This window comes from Podarcis tiliguerta (genome assembly GCF_965153285.1).
Source record: "Podarcis tiliguerta genome assembly, chromosome: 2".
Taxonomy (NCBI): domain Eukaryota; kingdom Metazoa; phylum Chordata; class Lepidosauria; order Squamata; family Lacertidae; genus Podarcis; species Podarcis tiliguerta.
In genome coordinates, this window is record NC_139535.1 from 79,959,141 (window position 1) to 79,980,002 (window position 20,862).

The 20,862-nt window shown below is 48.1% G+C and overlaps 1 protein-coding gene across 4 annotated transcripts; it reads right to left on the reverse strand.

Annotated features, from left to right (window-relative positions):
- Positions 1 to 1,851: 1,851 nt before the first annotated feature.
- Positions 1,852 to 20,589, reverse strand: LOC310672976 (transforming growth factor beta receptor type 3-like). 4 transcript variants are annotated; one of them, XR_014508759.1, is made up of 18 exons: positions 20,394 to 20,589; positions 18,743 to 18,874; positions 15,527 to 15,699; positions 14,983 to 15,102; positions 14,367 to 14,550; positions 13,779 to 13,938; positions 13,068 to 13,224; positions 12,003 to 12,189; positions 10,914 to 11,161; positions 10,593 to 10,772; positions 9,559 to 9,879; positions 8,752 to 8,884; positions 7,788 to 7,862; positions 7,397 to 7,507; positions 6,485 to 6,529; positions 5,499 to 5,610; positions 4,956 to 5,067; positions 1,852 to 3,939 (listed from the first exon to the last, which is right to left on the reverse strand). XR_014508759.1 is itself a non-coding variant. In XM_083430761.1 (17 exons), exons 1-17 carry the CDS (start codon positions 19,066 to 19,068, stop codon positions 3,933 to 3,935), a joined length of 2,430 nt encoding a protein of 809 aa, XP_083286887.1. In that variant the 5' UTR covers positions 19,069 to 20,405; the 3' UTR covers positions 1,852 to 3,932. The 4 variants fall into 4 exon arrangements, 1 of the variants encoding a protein (XP_083286887.1); XR_014508760.1 differs by having other exon boundaries at positions 18,984 to 20,405; XR_014508761.1 differs by lacking the exon at positions 20,394 to 20,589 and adding an exon at positions 20,020 to 20,211.
- Positions 20,590 to 20,862: the final 273 nt, after the last annotated feature.

Sequence of the window (20,862 nt, forward strand, 5' to 3'; positions counted from 1 at the left end):
GCGAGGCACCACTGTACTTGCATATTGGAAGTGCTGGTCTTCTGCATACTATCCACACACGGACTACAAAGCAAGCTTCTGCCTTGGCATAGAGGATAGGAGAAGACTTGAAGCCCCCCAGTCTGGCTGCCCCAAAACCCTCTCAGGCAGCGTTGTGTTTGTGTCTTGGAGCAAGGGTTTTCTGCTCCAAGAGGCATAGAAAGGCCATGCTAAGCCACCGCCGCCCCCCCCCCTCTTTGCCACCCTCACAATCTTGCTTTGACTTTTGTATTACATTTTTATAACACTAAATATTGTGAATGGATTTTAAAGGATGGGGGGGGGGCTGCACACCTATTTCTACCCTAAAGTAAGCTTGCACAGACCTTTTCTCTTCTCTTGAGCTACACCTGTGACCCTCCTGTATCTCTTAACAGCAGCAGGTTATCAGGAATCTGGCCTTCTGTGTTCGATCGCCTCCAGATTCCTATACTACGTACCAGCAAACAGTGGTGCCACCATTGCGGAAAAACCAATATCCTAGAGCAGGTGGTTATGTCTTGCTCCAGTCTGTTCTCCTGGGACGGATAGGCTGGAGATGGTGCCTGTGCGTGATCTTTACTAGCTATTGACAAGGTTCAATTTGCACTTTAATCGTAGCTCTTTCCCTTCATCATCGAGGGAAAACAATGTGGTGCTGTGTTTAGACTGGGGTTGGGAGTGCTGCTTCTGTCCTCCCACCTCTGACACTTGACTTCTAGCTATTCTCTACCTTGAATGCATCCATCCCCTTCGTGTGCACCACAGCATCCCCTTCTGCAGAAGCGGGAGAGGCCGAGTGTACTCTTGTGAATAAATCACGTGGCCCTTTGTTAATTATACTAAACAGAACTTGGCTTCCCAGACTCGGTCCCAGTGTACAAGCTGCAAAGACAGTATCCTGCTGGAGACAAAGCAGAACTAGAGGATTGAAGGAATGAGTGTGTGCTCCCCAGATTCTAGTTGGTTATTCTAGAAAGAATAACAGCGAGGAGCAGAGCTAAATTAAGAGTTTCAGCACTGCCATCCACCTAATTGTACATTTTTTGTCCTAGCAAAAGTGGCAACTGGCTCTGCCTGGTTATGTTTGGAACATGGATGGACCAAGTTAGTGCTTGTGGGTCCCACTTGGTTAGCACCTGTGAAATTGCCTACACACATTGTCCCCTGAAATGGTTTGCTGTGTTGCTTTTTAATGTTTGATATTTTTTTCCCACATGGTGGAAAAATTGTATGCATAAAACACACATGTGCCATTTTTTAAAAAGTAATAAGAGAGCCTGGCCCTAGGGCAAGAGTGAGAGCAAGACACATTTTTCTGCTGCAACATTAAGGCTGCTGCTATGTATGTGTAATGCAAGCTGCAGAGCTGGAGTCCACAGATCCATTGCCAGTGCCCTTAGAACAGGCATGGCCGAACTTGGCCCTCTAGCTGTTTGGGGACTACAGTTCCCATCATCCCTGACCACTGGTCCTGTTAGCTAGGGATGATGGGAGTTGTAGTCTAAAAACAGCTGGAGGGCTAAGTTTGGCCATGTCTGCCTTAGAATGAATGTTACATCAATGTGCAACAACTATTTAACCCACACACACATCCATGATCTCTGTGGGAGCTGGTAATACAACCTCCTTAGGACCTGGCCTGTTGCACTGACTAGACACACATGCCCACACACAAACCATGGTGATGTTGTTATGATGGAAGGGTGCTTTTAATGGTACCAGAATTAAGCTTGACCAGGGTGACTTTGCATCAGACATTGCTATGAGGAGGAGCAGTGCATCCAGACAGGTTAGTAGTCCTTAAAAGAAAGGAACAGTGAACTAAGAAGGTAGCACAGCTGAGGAGTTTTATTTGAGCACTGCACTCTTTTTCAGCATTGGAAAGTATTAGCAGACGTCATAATTACACAAACACCACCGTGTTAAAGGTTGGTTACTATATTAGGGTTTTCTGTAGTGAGTCTGATGCTCCTTCTACCCCTACGTCGCCACTGTTTCAAAGAAAGACTTCTTCTGGGTGCGTAAAAAAAATGTAAAATATTGTTGCTGTTTGTGTGGTAGTTTCTGAAGTTCACCTTAAAATCCAGGATTGCTCCAATCCAGTGAGAGCAGTTGCCTAGCTGATATAAAGCAGCATTGGAGGTAGTGGTACACATTTGCCACACCTTTAGCTAAAAATCCAGCTCCAATTTTATACCATCCTGTGGAACAGTATGAAATGACTATGTGGTTGAAAGCCCCTGTATTCTGCACGGCTCCAGTACTAGCCCACAGCTGCATCTATCGAAAGGGAATGTGCACATTGCAGCGTTCGGGCTTTCCAGGTTGGAAGGAATCTTTCTCTCCTCATAGTCCCCAAACTGTTCCTCAAGTCATGCGTTTAGTGTAACTATGTACCAGTGTCCCTTCTCTGCTCCTCAGAATATAAACTGCCATTCTTTTCAGCCCACACCCATTTTAAAACAAATACTGCTGTACAAAATAATATCTGTACTTTCAAAAAAACGACGAAATAAACTATTTACACTGTCTTAATAATTCTGTCTCCGACTTCAGTGGTGATGGTGGGTGTTAGTCACTGAGAAAACCACACCTGCGTGCATTGGGTGGGTGCCCAGCACATAGTTTCCTCTACAAAAGACTTGTACTATCTGCCCACGTGGGAGTTTGCTGCGTGGAGGCCTAGATCATGGTATCCACCTAATTCACAAAACTCACAAACATGACAACATATCAGGCTGAAAGCTCTGCAACACAAGCAATGGCTCTTTCCTGAAGGAACACAAGACTCCCAAGCCTCATGCGAAATATCTGGCAACATCAGGGAGGTTGGACTCCAACTCCCACCAACCCCAGTCCATGTAACCGGTGCTGGGGGAGATGGGAGTTGGAGTCCAGCAGGATCACATGTTCACCATCCCTGCCCAAAATACAGCATTTCCTTCCCCACAATAGCACAGTTTATGGGTGGAATTGATTGCATGCTATTTCTGTATTTGCTGAAGAAAATATACCAAAAGCAACATTCACCTTTTCTCTCCACACTTACGATCACACATAAGATTTAGAGGCTGTTTACTCTGTCTACAGACAGAGTACATACTTTCCAGTTGTCTATCCTGTTGAATCAGGCTTCTGTAGACAAAGCAGGGAGCAAGTGGTGTTTAAAGGCAATGGGGGCACTTGACTGCCTATTGAAAGAGCCTCAGCAACTCTGTTGCACATCTGTTTAATAAAACTGGAGAAACTATCATTTGCAAGGTGGTGAACTAAAAAAAAGACCCAAAAGGTTTCAGAATTTGAATCTTTTTGTGGAGCAATCAGCTTTGTTTCCTTGTGAAGCTGGGCAATGGCATGAAAACTAGCATTTATATCCCAACATAACATTCCTACAAAGGTATTACTATAGTCAGATAGGAAGCAACAACCAAATCCTCAATGGCAATGTCAGCCAAATGCAACGATGGTTTTCTTCTCCCAAAGTGCTGAAGCAGGCCTAAGAGCGATTGCAAGGCCACAATGGTAGCTAGCAGCTTCCCCAAAGGTGAGGGGAACTGTAGACCTGATAGGCAGTAGTGCAAACATTCTGCGAAAATTTGAGCCTGAGTTTGCCTTTTAGTCCACACTCAGCAGTGCAGAAACGAAGAGCAAAACTCAATGAAGAAGCAGCACAGCTCTCTCCAGGCAGCTACCCAAAGCAATGAAAATCCCATACAACTCCCAGAAAACACAATTGCTTATTTAAGCTAAAGCTTAAAGTCTGAGGTTTTCCAGTGTCGAAAGGTATTGATTCAGAATCGGTTGTGCTGCTGGACTGAAGCCATAAAGACGTTGTGGCCTGAAAGAGTTGCTGGTACAGGGGAATGCAAGCGGATTCACCAAAACAGGTGCTTGGTCACAGGAAAAACATCCTAGAACCTATAAGAAAGATAAATCAGTGCGGATGACAGGCTAGACTTCCCCACTGGCCCTCCTTCACCTGCCCTTCTTGCCAACCTATTACGGACCCAAGCTCCCCATTCGTCTCTTGTCCTGCAAACATTTTACATTTTCGTCATTGTGCTACCTCCACAAACTCATCAGCTAACAATTGCAGTGTTTCAAGCTGTAGAGGCATGTTTTTAAAACTGACCCTAAAAAATTTCCTTCCATTCGGTCTGGAGTATCTCATTTGTGAATGCTAATATGGGACGAACAACAAAAGGACCAGTTTCAAAATACAAAATCCCTACTAGATTTGACTTCCATCTCTCAGTTACAGACATGGAAGGTATCCCATGAACAATTCCATCTATTCAGCTGGTGTATTGCTTCAAGTCCCAAAGTGAGATGCAGAGACAACAAAGTACAAGATGCAACAAAAATCCATTAAAAGTTAAACAAATGTGCTGAAAGCTCTCTCTCTCTTTCAAATCAGAACCAGTGAAGGTCCTGTGTGAGTGTCTGGAGGCGGTTGGAGATTGGATGATGGCTAACAGATTGGGGTTGAATCCTGACAAGACAGAAGTACTGTTTTGGGGGGACGGGGCGGGCAGGTATGGAGGACTCCCTGGTCCTGAATGGGGTAACTGTGCCCCTGAAGGACCAGGTGTGCAGCCTGGGAGTCATTTTGGACTCACAGCTGTCCATCGAGGCGCAGGTCAATTCTGTGTCCAGGGTAGCTGTTTACCAGCTCCATCTGGTATGCAGGCTGAGACCCTTTCTACCTGCAGACTGTCTCACCAGAGTGCTGCATGCTCTAGTTATCGCCTGCTTGGACTACTGCAATGCGCTCTACATGGGGCTACCTTTGAAGGTGACCCAGAAACTACAACTAATCCAGAATGTGGCAGCTAGACTGGTGACTGGGAGCAGCCGCCGAGACCACTAGTCTTGAAAAACCTACATTGGCTCCCAGTACGTTTCCGAGCACAATTCAAAGTGTTGGTGCTGACCTTTAAAGCCCTAAACAGCCTCGGTCCAGTATCCCTGAAGGAGCGGCTCCACCCCCGTCATTCTGCCCAGTCACTGAGCTCCAGCGCCGAGGGCCTTCTGGCGGTTCCCTCACTGCAAGAAGCAAAGTTACAGGGAACCAGGCAAAGGGCCTTCTTGGTAATGGCTCCCACCCTATGGAATACTGTCCCACCAGATGTCAAAGGAAAAAACAACTACCAGACTTTTAGGAGACATCTGAAGGCAGCCCTGTTTAGGGAAGCTTTTAATATCTGAAGGACTATTGTATTTTAATATTTTGATAGAAGCAGCCCAGAGTGGCTGGGGAAACCCAGCCGTATGGGCAGGGTATAAATAATAAATTATTGTATTATTATTATCAACAAAAATCACCCAAAAACATCACCACGCTACTTGCATAAGCCTGCATATTTGCAGAGGCAAACTCTGGAAATGCAGGGGGCACAAAGGATCCAAGTCAATAAATAATCCCCTTCCAATTCTCCAAATTCATTCCTCCCATGAACTTTTTGAAATCTAGTTACCTTCTTCGGTAGAGGCTTCTTAGGGTAGAGCACCACGTGCGACGTGCAGGGCCAGCTGCAGCTGGAGCTGACAAAGTGTCTTCATGCTTTGGAGCAGATGGTCCTACAGGGTCTAGCAGGAGGAAGAAAGAAAATGCAGCAGTGCCCCCCACCCGCCCCCAGTTGCACTGCAACCATCCAGAGAGGGAATTTCAGCAGAGGGAAGGGGACTTGCAGGCACCAGGAAGGTCTCAAGGTGCCATGTGCCTGTGGTTGCTGAACTGGCCACTCATGCAATATGCATTCATTATTATTTCACAAATTTTGTATACTGCTTAGTTGTAGTCAAACCTCTAAGGTGCTTATAATGTTGAAATTATCAATTAAAGAACCAGTTTGAAACAATTAAACATTGAAAAATAATTAAAAGTTAATACACTGGTGACTTGCAAGATGAAAAGAATCCGTTCCGCGAGTCTCTTTGTTTTGCGGTTTTTTTTCATCTTGCGAAGCAAGCCCATTAGCGGATTAGCGCTTTTAGCGGCTATTAGCGGCTATTAAAGGCTTAAGGGATTAGCGGATTAGCTGCTAAAAGGCTATTAGCGGCTATTAAAGGCTTACAGGATTAGCGGATTAGCTGCTAAAAGACTGATAAGCGGCTTAGATCAGCTGATAAGCGGCTTAGATCAGCTGTTAAGCGGCTTAGCGAACAGCTGTTAAGCGGCTTAGGGGCTTGGGAAAAGGGGGGGGAGGGGGGAAACCCCGGAATCGCAAGACATTTTCGTCTTGCAAAGCAAGCCCATAGCAAATTCGTTTTGTGAAGCACCTCCAAAAGGGAAAACCCTTTCGTCTAGCGGGTTTTCCGTCTTGCGAGGCATTCGTCTTGCGGGGCATCGCTATATAAGCGTTCACCACTGATTCCGTTCACAGCCAGAGATGGAAATGAGTGCAGAATCAAAGCCTCTGCTCAAATGAAGGATTTCTCAAAAGCCAATGTGTCACCTTACCGGTCTCAGCTGCAGGCTGGCTCCTCCTCCCGGAAGCCGACTCACCTACGAGTTCAAGGCTGGCATTAAAATTTAGTAATTAAAGCTTTGTTCAGACCGCCTCATTTCAGAGAAAGGTGTGAAAATGCATGTGCACTGTCTAATAATAAAAAATAACCAGAAATAAAAAGCAGACGGGGATCAATATCATGGATGTGCACATAAATCCCTCTCCCTCCCCTCTGACCTTTACTTTCCTCCTTTGACTGTCTGGCCTTTTCATCATCCCATTTGTTCTGTTTCTATTTCTTTTTTCCATGGTGGATGGGTGGACAAGTACAACTGTGCAAAGGCAGACCAATATGAATAATGATGCAAATTTCCTAGACACATAATCCCCCTCCAGACTTTTTTGTAACATTGATTCCAATATGTATTTCAGCTGCTGCATCTTCGATCGCCTAAAGGTCATGTTTCCCACTCTATGATCCTTCCCAGAAGCCAACTGCAATGGGCATCATTTGGCTGCCAGTTTCCACCCCAAGATCCATGCCCTACTGTAACTCAACCTGTGTACACGTGACTGAATAATGCATATTCTGTCTGTGACGGAAGAGATGGAGGCAGACAGTTGGCAGAAGCCAACCAACCCCCAACCTGGTGCCCCAAAGATGCTTGAGAGAACAACTCAAGGTCCAGGCCCAGCAAGCATGGCTAGCTAGTGATGGGAGCTAAAATCCAAAACAGCTGGAAGGCAATAGGTTGATGAAAGGTGTCATGATCTATAATTTGGAGTTTTCCCATCTCGGACATGTGGCCCAGTCTACCTTTACAGAAATGCTAAGGTGTGCTCCCCCAGGCTTTGCCAAAAATCAATCATTCAAATAAAATAGATGGTACCTACGGCACTGAGGGGACCCTCCTCATACCCACCTGTATAGGTGTAAATGAGCCAGAGCCCAATACTGAGGCAGATGCCGATGAGGAAGGCTGCAATAGCTATCCCAATTACTGCGGGGACCGTCTGGCCTGGAGCAGCTGCAGCTACAGAGAAGCGGGAAATGGGGAGGATGTGTGGAGAAAGAGCACAAAAATTCATTCTCACTCTCTGTCCAGGAAGGGGAGATGGGCCAGGGCCCGAAATACAGAATGAAAAATTCTGAGGATCAGAGTTCTTGCTCCAGCCCACGGCAGCAGGAATCCTCAACTCCACCTTTGTTTTTTCCCCCTAGAGCCAGGAGTAGAATCCCAGTCTAAAACCAATTTCAGTCCCCAAATCCCCAGGAAGCAAGGCCAGCAAGAGAGCATGGGGATATTTACTTACTTCGGACTACCTGAGTCTTCCGCTTGTGGGCTGCATCCTTTGGTGCTTTTCCTTGTTGTTTGTCTGGGAAATTGGCTGCAGAAAAAGACACCACAGTCAAGAAAGGAACAGATAATCTGAGGGAGTGTCTGAAGAAAATAGCCTCCGGGTGGCAAGGGGGAGAAAAGAAATGAGTGCATAACTCTGCCCATCACTGCTACTTGGCTTTACTCAGGATGAACATGTAAGATGTCATTGGCAAAGTCTGAGCTTGTAGCATGGTGAGATCCAATGCATCAATCTCCTGGGTAGGAGATGCTGGTGAACTACAAGCCCCATCATCCCTTGGCATTGGCCATGCTGGCTTGAGGTGATGGGAGCTGAAGTCCAAGAATATCTAGAGGGCTACAGGTCCACCCGGGACGCGGGTGGCGCTGTGGGTAAAACCTCAGTGCCTAGAACTTGCTGATTGTAAGGTCGGCGGTTCGAATCCCCATGGCGGGGTGAGCTCCCGTCGTTCGGTCCCAGCGCCTGCCAACCTAGCAGTTCGAAAGCACTCCCGGGTGCAAGTAGATAAATAGGTACCGCTTTATAGCGGGAAGGTAAACGGCGTTTCCGTGTGCGGCACTGGTGCTGGCTCGCCAGTTGCAGCTTTGTCATGCTGGCCACGTGACCCGGAAGTGTCTTTGGACGGCGCCGGTTCCTGGCCTCTTGAGCGAGATGAGCTCGCAACCCTAGAGTCGGTCACGACTGGCCCGTCCAGGCAGGGGTACCCTTACAGGTCCACCACCTCTGCTCTGGAGAGATGCACACCAAGACGCTTCCATCTCCCCAGCAAGCAGGACTCCCCCATCGGTTTCTTTCAGTTCCTCACTCGCTCTGCGGGGCAGTTCTCTCCAGCATGGAGCCAGGGTGCTGAACTGCAAGGCCTTCAAGCCAACAGCTCTCTCCTGGCTGCTGCTATCTAGAACCCACAGGAAAGTACCTGGTTTTGGGCCAGGAGAGTCAGCTCGGAGCGGAGTCTCCACAGTCACTAGCATAGGCTTTGTGATGGTGCGCTGGAAGCGGCTTGGGACCGCCTCCTCTTCTCCCCTGCAGGCCTCGTTCTCAGACCGACACTGAAACAAAAACTTGCCTCAGTGCCTCATCCCAACAGTGGGAGGTAGGCCTCGGCCCAGTTGCATCCCACCTGCTTCTCCATAAGCCCAGCTAGTTCATTTCTACAGCTAACTGGGAGGCTCTTTTGCACAAGACCCATTCCAGAGGGTTTTCACCCCTCCAAGGGGTTTTGCTTTCCTCTTTATTCCATCTTTTCTTAGGCACCACCCCTTCCACCCTCAGAGCAGAGATGGACCAAGGATTTCTGGAAGGGCCAGTCATAGCTGAGGGGCAAAGCACACAGAGGGGCCCCCATTCAACCCCCAGTCAAACATATCAAAGGAAAGACCTCTGCTTGAAACACTTGAGAGGTTCTGCTGTTCAGAGGAGGCAGTAATAATAAGCTAAGGGGTAACCAACATGGTGCCCCCCTAGATACCAATTGACTACAATTTTCATCACCCCTGGCCAATGGCCATGCTAGCTGAGGTGCTGGGAATTGGGAAGCCAGTGTCATCATCGAGCAGAGGGCACCATTTTGGCTACCTCTGGGCCAAGTGGAGAGCTTGCTCTGGCATATCAGTTTCCTCCCCAAGCATCCCCAATCAGGAGAGCCTATTCTGAAGCAGTAGCGCTATCAGGCCCTCAGATAGCTGCTAGAAGACAGGGTTCCCTAGCCCAGGGAGCCAGAGACCTTGGGGATTGCGCCCTCAGGTCTGGCGGGGTCCTGAGACCCCCTGCTGCAGAGCGTCAGACGGCAGTGCAAGAAGTGGATGGAGGCATTGGACCGCGGTTTCAACACAAAGCTCAGTCGCTGGCGTTCCTGGTACTCCCGAGGCAATGCCTGGGCCTGCCTTGGCAGCTCAGGTTTCCACAGCCTGACTTGGGCGGCAGCCACGGGACAGCCATGCTGGACCAGCAGATACACTGAGGCCTCTGAAGCATCTGAGGAGCTAGAAATGAAGCACTTCTGGATGGTGAAGCTGAGAGACGAGTCATAGGTTGCCAAGGAAGCCTGGAGGAAAAAGGAAACACCATCTAGTCTGCAAACACAAGTGCTAGTTTTGCTGCCAATGTTTTCTGAATGCTGCACTGAAAAGCACATGAATCTGACCATTGGAGAGTCTGTAAGTAAACCATTTTGAACTTGCCACACACATGGTATTTTCCATGCCAGGAGAAGAGGGGAATTTTGGAAGGAACTTAGAAAGTCATATTCTAAGAATAACAACCTGTATTTCCATGCTTTACTTTGCTAGATGTTTGTTGTTTTAAATTTCTGCTGGGGTTCTCTCACCAAAGAATACTTGCCCCAAACTTGGCTCTTGGCATCCAGGAATTGTCTTTTTATACCTATTTTTCCATTGCCGACCAACCATAAAGTTGGACCTTGAATTGGGCCGCAGTATGAAATCTGCTAAGTCTATTCCTTGCTGTTTTGCTTACAAAATCATGACCTTCCCTGGGATGCACGTTGCCCTTCTAAGCTGGTAAAACGTGATGGCAAATCACCCCTGTTACTTCGTCCCTTTGAGAGCTACAGTGTAAGTTTATCACCCCCCATAAAGCAACAAGCAGGTCAACTGCCCTGTTTGAGGCTCTGAGAGAGACAGGGAGTGCTGCAAACCACCAGATCTCTGGACAGAGGAGGAATCACTTAGGGACAAGATTCTGGCGTGTAACTGCTGCGTCCAATGCCAGCTCTTGCATATTCATCGTCCGCTTTACCTCCACAAAGACAAGGCTGTTGGCTGAGACGACAAAAGGTCCAAGTTGCTTGGCAAAAGCCTCTGTGTGGTAGAGCTCTAGGTTAATGAGGGCATTGCCAAGGTGAAGGTGGGGATCCTGGAAGGCCGTTGCGGCTTCTGAGGGAGATATCTGGGTTGGAGAAGGTGAAACACAGGAGACCTGCAGGAGAAAAACAGGTCTGTGGAGCGGTATTGATGTACAACGGCAAGAGAATACCCACCCATCCACATCCACATGAAATGGCACTGTAGGAAAGAGATTCCCTCTGTCCATCTGGAGATGTCATCCTTGGCTACTCACTCTCTGAGTGTCCTGGTTTTCAAGAATAGGCTTATGGTCCCCAAGACACAAGATAGATTCTGTCCCCTCTGTTTTGGCTGTAGACGGTGGGTAGGTAACGGAACCATCCTCTCCCCCAAAGTCTTGCCTTGTCACCTCCCAGCCAGCTGTGTTGGCTTCTGCAAAGTCCTGTTGAGAGGCTGTGAAACTGGGAGGATGCAGAAATATGGGCCAAAAGAGTGTCGGCTCTTCTAGAGGAGGTGTGGCCCCTACAAAGGAAATACAGGTGTGTGGGTGTGATGCAATCATATGCCTTATACACTGCAGCTGTTAATCAGAATATGATCTATTCCAAGCATCACCAGTGTGGCCCCAAAGGACACATGTGCCCAGCTCACAGAGGCCTTCTCTACAGTCTACAAACTAGCCTCCCCTCCCAGCACTGAAATTAGGCTCAGAAGAAGCATTCTATTGGAGCCCATAGAATAGTTTGCAGGAGAGGAGGGGAGGGTACTCACAGCAATTTCTCTGTTGCAGACTTACCCATGGGCCCAAGAATGTTGGAAACCCTGTATCTATTCCTTCTGTTACCTAAGTGAAAGGTCTGCACATTCTGACATAATATGGCACGCCTTCCTGTTCTCTTCCATGGGCTCAGCATTCAGAATGCAATGCAGTTTCATTTGCCCTTCTTGATTTTACCATTGTAGCCACAGCTGATTGCCTATTTGACGCCATTTATCATCCCTACGTGAATCCTGATTGGCTGGGATCACATAACGACTAGGAAATAAGCTCTCAAAAGGGTTTGGGAAAATGGCACTGAAGCAGCAAAATATCTGTTAACAAGCACCAAAATATATGCTTTGGCTGGGTGTGTGTGTATGTATCATTTCAGCCCCCTTGGAAGCATACTTTTCATGCTGAAAATGTTTTGATTTGGTGCATTTCTAAAATAAAACTGAGGTTGTATACCCTAGGGTAAAATGGTGCAGGAGGAACTGGAATATAAATGCCAGGAATCTACTGCAGCGGTCACTAGTGGTTTGCCTCTAAGCTCTCTGGTGGGCACTTTTCCCATTCATGTCCATTGAATCCCTCCAAACCTACCATTCATCCCAACAAAAAGGAGAAACCTGTTCACCCGCTCAGCCTCAACGTAGGATGTAAAGGCAGGCAGATTCTGCTCCGTTGCAAACTGCAAAGGGTCGAGGGTCATCAGCCGAGGGGACGTCCGCTGGGTCACAGTCAGAGGCAGATCCATTTCTGTGCTGCTGACTGTGACTTTGTGCGAAGCCTAGAAAGGAATCCCAGCCTGAGTTACAATACAAGGCCCAGACATGGAGAGCAGCAGCAGCAGGAGGCACACCATAAACAAGAGACGGTCCAGGGGAATCAAATGGCAGCATGGAGAGAGACTCCCAAGAGGGAGTAGCCTAGTGGGGTGGAGAGTTGGAGCCAGGAAGTAAGACTCCTTGGCTCACTTTAGCAAAAAAAAATAAGGCTGGAGGAGGAGGCGGCAAACCTAGAGTTATAGGGAGAATGCAGGGGAAGCTTATGGAAGAGGGTTGGTAAAGCTCACTAGTGCGCCTGTGAAGGCAGGAGTTAGCAGAATGAACCCTCCATAATATAACCCTAATAATAGCATGAAGCCAAGCATCTAAAATTACCAAACTGCTTCCGCTAGGAAAGGTTGCAATTCTACATAATGTATCTACAGTGGTACCTCAGGTTAATTAAGGAATAAATCCCACCCAGTTTTGTACTGATGTTGATGACACACTTGGCTATACAGTGGTACCTCAGGTTAAGAACTTAATTCGTTCCGGAGGTCCATTCTTAACCTGAAACTGTTCTTAACCTGAGGTACCATTTTAGCTAATGGGGCCTCCCGCTGCCGCCGCGCCACCATCGCATGATTTCTGTTCTCATCCTGAAGCAAAGTTCTTAACCTGAGGTACTATTTCTGGGTTAGCGGAGTCTGGAACCTGAAGCGCCTGGAACCTGAAGCGTCTGTAACCCGAGGTACCACTGTATCTGGCTTTGAGCACATGTGTGCCCTGCTCCCTTCCAGATGTGTGCCACTGGCACCAACTTGGGGAGGTGGAGAGAGAGAAGTGTATTAGCTGGCCTAGAGCGTTACAGATCTATACCCAGAGCAGGTCTTGCCCCTACCAGTACATGCAGCCGGCCAGTGAGGCGGTGGGTGTGAACCATCCACTCAGCAGCTCCCTCACTCTTCAGTATCAAGATCAGTCCCCAGTGGGGGGGCCTTCGGACAGCATGAAGTTCCACAGTCAAATGAGCCAGGGTGGGCCTAGAAGAGAGCAGGCTGCCCCCCCCCACAACAGGATTAAGCACATGATGGAAGCCAGTGAAGCCCCACGCCACCCGCCCCCCAACTCAGAAATCCCTGCCCAATATTCAAGGCCTAAAACCAGCCACTGTCGCTACTCATTTTTGGCTCAGTGTCCATCTGGCCTTGACTTTCGGGGGAAGTGCTGTAGCTAAGTGGCAGGGCAACTGCTCTGCATGCAGAAGGTCAGAGATTCGATCCCCATCATCTCCAGACAGAGCTGAGAAAGACATGGGAGATCTGCTGCCAGTCTGTGTCAGCAGTACCAGGCTAAATGAACCAGCTTCCATGTTCCTGCTTATTATATCTTATCCATTTTAACACAAGGGTCACTTATCATAGGCAGCTTCTTGCATAGGTTTCGTTCTTCCTCACCATCCCCCTTCCCCATCTACACTAAGAACAATTTCAACCTCCCTGTTCAAGACACGGCATCTCGTTATGAACATTTTGCCAACCCCCTGCTCCCCCTCCCCCCCCAGTTCAACAGCCGCATGCTGAAGCTCTGGCGATGCCTCCCTGGCACGCACCTTGGTGCAACTCCTTTGGAGAGGATGATGTGAACTTCAAGGACTTGCGGAGGGTCAGGACGCAGGCAAACTCTCAGAGGCTGGAGTTGGCACTTGGAGGCAAAGTGCACCGGGGTCAGGAAATTCCTACTTAATCTGCAAGCGGCTGGGGCAATCCTATCTGGAGAAGGAAAGGAATGAAGCATCTGGACTGAATGGTCACAGAAGAGCTGCTGCGATTTACTCTCTTTTTTTGCAAGCAATGCAAACTCTTTGGCAACTGCTCTCCAGTTGATACTGGTGAGTCTTATTTATCTGTGCTGTGTATATATTCCATCTTCCCTCTATGATTGCAGTGCACAGATCTTTCCTTGCTGGATGGTCTCCCTTCCAAGCACTGACCAGACCCAGACCTGCACAACTTCTGCAAAGTTACTGCATTAGCCCAGGATCCTGCAGTAGCAAAAATGGGGAACCTGTGTCTCTCCATATGTTGCTGGACTGCAACTCCAATCAGCTGCCAGCCAGGGTGGCCAGTGGTCAGGGATGGGGAATTGTAGGACACACAGCAGCCATAATGCCACCCTTTCCCTCAGAGCCGATATCTACCCTCATTGCCCAGGCCAGCCCCCAGGCGTGTGTAGATTCTGTTGACTCCACAGTATTCAGCCAGAGAGGTGACCCCTCCATGCTCCCTCCGTGCCCACTTCAGCAGGCGTTTGGGCGTCTTTGGTAAGTTGGTCTCAGCAGAAGCCACTGGCCCCGGGGCCGAAACATTAGAGCCAGGGGAGACCTGTAGATAGGAGGAAGGCAAAGGTAAAATATACTAGCCTGGAGAACCCTCCCCCCTCTCTGACACCCCACGCTGGGGAGTGCATTAAAGTTGAACAGTTCTGCACTTTAATCTGGGAGATCTGGGTTCAAGTTCCACCTCAGCCACAGACTCACTGGGTGGCCTTAGGCAAGCCTCCCTCAGCCTCAATTTCCCCCATCTGTAAAATGGGAAGAATAGGAACTTACTACACAAGATGCTTCTGAAGACAAACAGGGCTAGATCTGAAAGTATTTTGTAAAAGTTCTGTGGAGGTAGCAAATTAGCTTTTCCATCCACCCTTCCCGTAGCTGCCACTCATCTTCTATGCTTGCGTAGAGCAGGGACTCCAACGACCCCCTCAGTGATCCCCATGATGTTCTCTAGGCCCTTTGGCCCTCTATCCCATCTCACCTGGAAGGTCCAGTTTTTTCCAGGGGGAGACAGCAACACCCAACGCACAGGCTTCCGAGAATACAGCACAAAGATGGGGCCTCTGTCGTGGGGATCCGGGTCCAGAGTTATCAGAGTTACCTGAAAGAGGATCAAGGGGACAGGTACCTTCTCCATGCATGATCAAAGAGTGAAATGGAGAAGGGATTGGAAAAGAACCAGAGAAGGTAGGATATACCACCAAAGGCAGCCTAGCAACTTACCCCTTGAATGTTCAGCAGGTGAGGCATGTTCCCACCCCCAGCACTAAGCAGGCCCTGCGCAAGAGTGTTCCTCTTTGCTTCTCACAACTTGGCTAACCTAACGCTTCTGTGACTTAAGAGAGGCCCTGACAACTGTGAAGAAGTGACTGAAATGGAGTTTTGCCTTTTTGACTGACTGAGACACCTTGAACTGTAGTGCCAAGCTGAACGGCCATCTTGTTTGGGTATCCAATGGAGCTGTAGCAAGACCCATCATACAGCCTCATACATGGGAAGGTGGTATGGATGGGGATCTCCCATACCTGGCCATTTGCCGGCAATCCCTTCTTCAGGCTGATGACATGGACTTCTTGCCCCAGGGTAGAGCGGCCCCGGCTGGTGCATCCGGTGCCTTTTCGCAGTGATTCCCAGAAGCCGAGGACGGGATGTGGGGTAGAGGCAGACATGGGGAGGCAAGCAAGATGGTGCCAGGCGGCTGCAGGGGAAGGAGAAGAGCAATGCTGGAAGAAACGGGGTTTCAGAAAAGTAGTTTCCAAAACTCTGTACATTTGGCATCCCCTTTCTCCCAAAACACAAAGTGCTCAGGTGCCTGAGCTCAAAATGATACACCAGCTTAACTTTTTTTCTTTTCTTTTTTGCATATTCATTCTGTGTCTGAGAAACAAAAAATATGGAATATCTGACCAATGACTGAGGATGATGGAGGGAAAAATAAAACAAGGAAACTCTGGGGGAACTGGTATGATGGGACAGAAATGGATTGGTGTCCCCACCAATGGATCATGGTCCCCACACTGAGGGGGGAGGGTCACTGTGAATTGCTCCTAACAATGGCTTACTGGCTTATTTTTAGATTGTACAAGTTGTACAAGGGGAAAAAGTGTTTCTTTTTCAGTCAGCTATCCTTTCCCTCCACCAATATACTATAAACTGTAAGGGGCTCAGTCTCCTCCTTCCCTTTAAATTCCTTTTCCAAAGGATACTCAGCATGTAGAGCCTTTGCTGGGTGGGAAAGTGGTTTTTTTTGGGGGGGGGTTCCTCCCTTTTAGTCCCCCCCCCCGTTTCTCCTGGGCATGTTGATGGCACTCCTCTTGTTTTTCAGTGGTCATGTTTGGCACTCAACCCTATTAAAGAGAATTATTATTTAAAGTCTGTTTTCATTATGAAGATGAGAGTATTGTCTTTTGCACTGACTGGCTGCCGCTCTCTAGGGACAACCTCAGTCCTACCTGAAGATGCTGGGAAATGAAGCTGGGACCTACTTCATGCAAAGCAGGTGCTCTAACCACTGAGCATTCATTTTACGAATTAAATAATTACAGGGAAGCTGCTAGCCCTGCACGGGGGCTACACATTACATACACAACAAGAAGACTGGGTGAGAATGTGGTGGCAGACCAGACTATATACTATTCTGAGACTACAATGTAAAAAGTCCCTTGTAATAGGAAAGCTAACACAGTAGGGAGCAGGCTGGGCTGGTTTGTTGCCTTTCTATCAAGGCAATTTTCAATTTAAAATTCTGGAAGGAACAAAAGCTACCAAATATTCTCAGGGCGACCTCAGGAGCTGCCTGGCCTGGGCTCTCTCGTTTCTGCCTATGCTTCTGGGCAGAGTTATTAAGTTGCCCCAGGGAGCTAATTTTTTCTCCTCAGTGTATTAGAATTTTACACACAGACAGCTTTAGGGGGGAGGGGTTTAAAAAAGAAACACACACACACACACACACCATCTGCAGCCTGAAATGGTACAATTCCATTTAGCACATGAGGATTCTACCAACTCAACCTGCCTTAACATTCCATGTGAAAGAATATGCTCTGGCACCATGAGAAAGGAACAGAGAGCTGTAAAGGTAAAGGTAAAGGGACCCCTGACCATTAGGTCCAGTGGTGGCGGACTCTGGGGTTGCGGCTCTCATCTCGCTTTATTGGCCGAGGGAGCCGGCGTACAGCTTCCGGGTCATGTGGCCAGCATGACTAAGCTGCTTCTGGCGAACCAGAGCAGCGCATGGAAATGCAGTTTACCTTCCCGCCAGAGCAGTACCTATTTATCTACTTGCACTTTGACGTGCTTTCAAACTGCTAGGTTGGCAGGAGCAGGAACCAAGCAACGGGAGCCACCCCGTTGCAGGGATTTGAACTGCCAACCTTCAGATCGGCAAGTCCTAGGCTCTGTGGTTTAACCCACAGCGCCACCCACGTCCCACAGAGAGCTGTACCAGATACCAAAGTACAGCTGCAGGACTGTTCAACGTGGATGTTTTCCCCCCAATTTAGGAATGTGAAGAAATAGCAGAAGTACCTTACAGCAAGTGCAGAGTGCCTTCCCCTCACCATTCAGAACAGAAACTATGACTCCTGGTCAACTTTGGAAGCCTGAGCTCTTCTCTTTATGGGAAACAACCATGGTCGGCTGGCTATGAATTCAGCAGATAGCTTAACAGCCTCTGTGCTATAAACAACCCACAGGCAGCATCTACCTGCCCTATGGTAATCAATGTCAAAAACAAATACTGAGTGCCGAGCTGGAGATTAAAAGTGCCCTTAGCTGTGTGTACTTGGTTATCAAGGAACTGAAATTGCATCCTGCGAAAAATAAGCAGGTACAGAATGAAGGACACTCTGTAAATCCAAGCTGCTCACTGAAGGTACATCCAATAAAGAGAAGCAGGACAAAGGGCATCAGAAGCATCATGCAGAATTGGGAAACCCCTAGTAAGGTAAAGGTAAAGGACCCATGAATGGTTAAATCCAGTCGAATTTGACTTTGGGGTGCAGCGCTCATCTCTGCTTTCAGGCTGAGGGAGCTGGCGTTTGTCCGCAGACAGCTTTTCCGTGTCATGTGACCAGCATGACTAAACTGTTTCTGGCACAATGGAACACTGTGACAGAAACCAGAGCACATGGAAACGCCGTTTACCTTCCCGCCGCACCAGTACCTATTTATCTACTTGCACTGGCATGCTTTCGAACTGCTAGGTTGACAGGAGCCGGAATAGAGCAATGGGAGCTCACCCCATTGTGTGAATTTGAACTGCCAATCTTGCGATCGGCAAGCTCAAGAGGCTCAGTGGTTTAGACCACAGCACCACCCACATCCCTCAAACCCCTAGTATAAAACCCCATTGAATACATTTATACTCTGACAACTTCATCTACCTATTCTGCTGCAAGGGAAGAAAATTTGACAAGTCCAAATGGCTCTGTGTGAGCGCACACATGTCTATTTAGCAAAGTTGAAAGACCTGCTCTACATTCAAGGTTGCAAAGAAAAATGCATTTTAAGACTGCTAATTTCTTTTTTACATGTACACTTCAGGATACATACAGCAATGTATCCTGGACAGCTCCCCTACAATAATGTTTTTGTTTTGTTTTGTTTTGTTTTGTGTTTTGTTTTGTTTTGTTTTGTGTTTTGTTTTGTTTTGTTTTAGCAAAACGTTTTACACCTTTGGTGTGGATAATTATTGTGCAGCCCATTTAAATGTTTACAATAGCCACTCTGTTAGACTTTACCTGTCCCACAGCACCCCCAGATGACAAGCAGGAGGAGGAGGTACTGTCTCCATAGGTGATCGATATGCAGGCAGTTTCTATGCATGGTGTTCAGAACCCAAAGAAAAGCTGTGATTTCCCTCTTGTTCCACCCTAGGAAAGACAGCAAAGCCAGGGCAAGAAAGCACAGGAGTTGAAGGGAATGCCGTTGCATGACCTCTGAGCTACTTGGAAACACTTTCCAGCCCTCAAGACCTCATACCAGTCAATTTGTGGTTCGGATTTTGGGACAGAACTTCAACATTTCCTCTCTCCGTTCCTGATCTATCTGCTACAGAAACAAGCATACAGACCACACTCAGTGTCCCTTAATACGGATTATACATTCCTTCAACTATCCTGTCATATGCGCAATCATAGCAGGATGGGGTGGTGGAAGGACTTCATTTTGGTGCAGTGGGTGCTTCTGCAATTGTAAGCAGAGGGGAAGGTGGTGGCCACCCTTCCGATTAACACCACAAAGTGAAAGGGTATAGCATATAGCCAGGGTCTCCAACCTTTTCAATCTTATAAAACAGTCAGGAATCTAAGAATACCCATTTCACTGAAGAAAAATGGGTGATGCTCAGACACCCCTCCCTCATCCCCAGAAACCAGACTAAACACCTACCCACTCAAAAGAAATAAAAGTGACACAAAAAGCAGGCAATGTCTCCCCTGCAAAAAAACCCCACTCTCCTCATCACAAAAGCCTCAATTTCTTAAAAAAAATGGGGTCAGGGGATCTTGGCTGGCACCAAGAGGAGGGCACTATGATGATCATGAGTGACACATTGGGGACCCCAGAGCTTACCCTGCTTCCAAATTGTTTCCTATCTAATAGCTTCTACTCTTTGAAAATGGGAAGATGTGTGAGCCTAATCCAGATCATCGGTCCACTTTGCTCAGTATTATCCACTGTGATGATCTGTCTCTAGCCAGAAGGATTTTGCCCAACACTTGCTTCTCAGTTCTATAGACTCGATCTGCAATCTTTCTCTGAAGGCAACTTACTCTCCCTCACCTTCTGGTCCCAACTTCTGTCAGTCAAAAAGGCGTTCTTCCCTCCTGTCTCAAGTTTCCCACAAAAACTTCCCTCCCACCTTTATGGCTCTGTTTTAAAAGAAGGATGCATTGAGACAGCAAGATTCAGTGTTAGAGGATTAGACTGGCTGTAATTAAAAGTTTCCAGGACGTGTTCCACCTCCCAGCAAGCCAAGCTCCCGAATGTGGAGAGGGAATGCCAGAGGAACACTTACCTTGCCCAGCAGAGCTCTCCCACTGCCAGTGGATCTAGATGCAGGTTAGGAGAAAAATAGAGGAGGAGGAGGAGGTTGGACAAAGTGCTACCTGAACTGAAGGACAGGAAGCAAGTGGGAGGACTCGCAGCGCTTAATCCAGGGGATGCAGAAACCGTGAGCCAATTCAAGGCCTCCTATCTCCAGACTGGCATCGTTTAATGAACAACAATAATAAAAAAGTTTTGCGGGTCAATGGGAGGTTAAAAATAACTCTAGGCCCACAAGGAGGGTCAAGTTACAAGTGAGAGGGGAGGAGGGCATGGTTTATGTGGCAAGCTGTTTATTTCTAAGGGAATTAAGCAGTGGAGGAAAGGTATTAAGAAAGCAGAGACTTATAAGAAGCATCCGCTCCCTTTCCCTCTCTTTGTGTCTCTGTCTGTCTCTCCTCCCTTGTCAGATCCCAGGAACTCACCATGCGAGTGGCAGGTTCATCACCCCCCTCCCCGTAGCGGGGAGATGGCTCCCCCCCCCAAGCAGGGAGTCATCAAGCGAGCGACCTTCACCCCGAAGGATGTCCCACAGAGTGAGAAACACAAGGCAAGCCCCCGCTTGGGTTACCAAGGAGATTGGGGTGGATTTGTGATTAACGCAGGCAGAGGAGGAGACTTCCTGAGAGGCACCGGCAGGTATGCTGTGCTGAAATCTGGGTCAGCGTGACCTGCCTACCACCCCAGTGAGGTAGGGCCAGGAAGGAGACGTTCCGGGTATCTGTCCTGGCTTTAACGGATCACTAACCAGGGGACAGAGAAGAGGCAACAGGGAAGCAGGGGAGTTCCGGTCTCGCCCTTTTATACCAGCAGG

Coding starts and splice junctions, on each gene's coding strand:
- LOC310672976 (XM_083430761.1), bottom strand. CDS start 19,068: ATGCTTGTTTCTGTAGCAGATAGATCAGGAACGGAGAGAGGAAATGTT. Junction 14,551..14,982: donor GAAAAAACTGGACCTTCCAG/GTGAGATGGGAT, acceptor TCCTATCTACAG/GTCTCCCCTGGCTCTAATGT. Junction 13,225..13,778: donor TCCAAAGGAGTTGCACCAAG/GTGCGTGCCAGG, acceptor GGGGGGGGGCAG/CCTGCTCTCTTCTAGGCCCA.